The sequence below is a fragment of the Mesocricetus auratus genome, unplaced genomic scaffold (assembly GCF_017639785.1).
Source record: "Mesocricetus auratus isolate SY011 unplaced genomic scaffold, BCM_Maur_2.0 Super-Scaffold_100004, whole genome shotgun sequence".
NCBI classification, from domain to species: Eukaryota; Metazoa; Chordata; class Mammalia; order Rodentia; family Cricetidae; genus Mesocricetus; species Mesocricetus auratus.
Genome location: NW_024429189.1, coordinates 55480460 through 55482735, shown reverse-complemented (window position 1 = coordinate 55482735; position 2276 = coordinate 55480460). Strand labels below are relative to the sequence as shown.

Genomic DNA, 2276 nt, shown 5'->3' with positions numbered 1-2276 from the left:
ATTTTGTTTCTAACTTAGTACAAAAACACCCTCTGTAGTAGCATAGATCAGGATTATCTGTTGGAATGTGGCTACATGATTGGGCAAAAATGACTAGAGAAAATGACCCACTCACCTGAACTCTATGAATAAACAGGTCATTAGTGAGAAATAGTTGCCTTTGAGCCACTCTTCCACCTGTGCCTGACCTTTCACACTCCCACTACATTAGCTACCTCTCAACAACTCAGTGTACTAAAAACAAACACACAACAATTTAACCACAGAGTCAAAGAATAAACTACATGGAAGTCACACTGAATCCATCTCAGCTTGTGACAACTGCCTCTGCTCATAGATCACAATAAGCTATCTGCCATAGAGTTTCTCAGTCAGTCTGAGCAGAGTATTTAGCTACGAGTGAAAAAGAAGGTCTTGATATCAGACATGGGCTGCCAATCTATTCTGTAACAAGGAAATATGGAAGCTCTGTAATTAAGTATGAAATTAAGACTGCAGGACAAAATTTGAGTGTTTAACATTAATTTAGTCAGTATCAAAGAATGTCAGAATAAAAATATGTGTTTTTTTCTTTTTATGTAATGATAAACAGATAAGAACTTTTTAAGCCTTGATCTCACACATCTAACTTACTGAGCAGTTTTCTCAGAGCCACCATGATATCCTTGTTTCGTAGAGTGTATATAATGGGATTCAGAGTTGGGATCAAAATGGTGTAGAAAAGAGACAACAGTTTTCCAATTCTTTCTGATTGATTTGGCTTGGGGTGTAAGTATGTGATGCCAGCAGTTCCATAGAACAGGAATACAACTATCAGGTGAGAAGAGCAGGTGGAGAATGCTTTGGCCCTTCCTTTGGCTGAGGATAATTTCAAGATGCTGTAGATAATTTTACAATAGGAAAAAATGATCAGTGCAAAAGGAACCATAACAAACACCATTGCAACTATGTAGACTGCTATCTCGTTCACAAACGTATCTCCGCAAGCAAGCTTGAGGACTGGTGGGATGTCACAGATGAAGTGATTAATTTTGTTAGATGCACAAAAATGTAGCGAGAATATCTGGTATGTTTGTCCAATCACAACTGGAATAACACTGATCCAGCAAGCAGCTACCAACTGTATGCAGATCCTGTGGTTCATGACTAGAGAATAGTGCAGTGGGTTGCAAATGGCCACATAACGGTCATAGGCCATGGCTGTCAGGAGAAGGCACTCTGTGCCTCCAAGCATAAGGATGAAACACATTTGTGTGGCACAAGCAAATACAGAGATATTTCCTTTTAGAGTACAGAGGTCCATGAGCATCCTAGGGATAGTGACTGTTACATAACAGATTTCCACAAAAGAAAAATTGCTGAGGAAAAAATACATAGGGGTCTGCAGAGCAGAGTCAATTCTTGTTATTAGCATTATAGTGCTATTGCACATCAGAATAGTCAAATACATGAGCAAAAATATCCCAAAGAGAATCCACTTGAGATGGGGGACATCAGAAAACCCAAGTAGAACAAATTCTATCAGAGAAGAGGCATTCAGTGTTTCTGTTGTAAATTTCTGTTCATCTACAGACAATACATCAAAGGTGGTAAATTAATTCATCTTATGTTACATTGCCCTGTTACTTTACTTGAATGAAGAGCATGAATATACATAACTCAAGTTATATCATTAACTTACAGTGTTTCAATGAGACTCGAAACTTCTGAAGCCAACAAATACAATAATTAAAATTAATTAAATCAATGTGATAAGATCTGTTTTATTATATTAGATTTGGCTGTACTTATATAATGATATGAGTAGTACCCATTATCATTTCAAATATATTTCAGTAGCCTATGCATTTCAAGTAAAAGGGAGAATCAACCTAAATTTGTGTGGGTCAAGGAAAGATAGAGACAGGAGTTTGAACAGATAGAGTTCATAAAATAATAAACAAAGACTATACATCCGTTTGTGTGTGTGTGTGTGTGTGTGTATGTGTGTGCACGCGCACATGTGTGTCTGTATAGACATTGTATGTAATTTTAGGTAAATATAAAATAATGTAATTCCTTGAGGATTTATCAAGCATCCTTAGTATTATTTTTCTCCCATCCCTATGTCAACATTTTATTGTTTTGATATTGAAATTGGAATTAGGTGTATTTTCTTTAGTGGTATTTTATTATTTTGTCAATTTTACTATTTTGTCAAATTTCACTTCCTTTTTAACATCTGTGAAATATATTTTAAATAATTAAAACCAATCATATTTATAAATGAATAAGCT

General features: G+C 35.5%; 1 protein-coding gene across 1 annotated transcript; it reads right to left on the bottom strand.

The window, feature by feature from the left end:
- Nucleotides 1-616: 616 nt before the first annotated feature.
- On the bottom strand, nucleotides 617-1594 carry LOC101840424 (olfactory receptor 10AG1-like; the record flags this gene model as incomplete). The annotated part of the gene is made up of 1 exon (XM_005064596.1): nucleotides 617-1594. A coding segment is annotated over one exon (978 nt), but the record flags the coding sequence as incomplete, so codon positions are not given.
- Nucleotides 1595-2276: the final 682 nt, after the last annotated feature.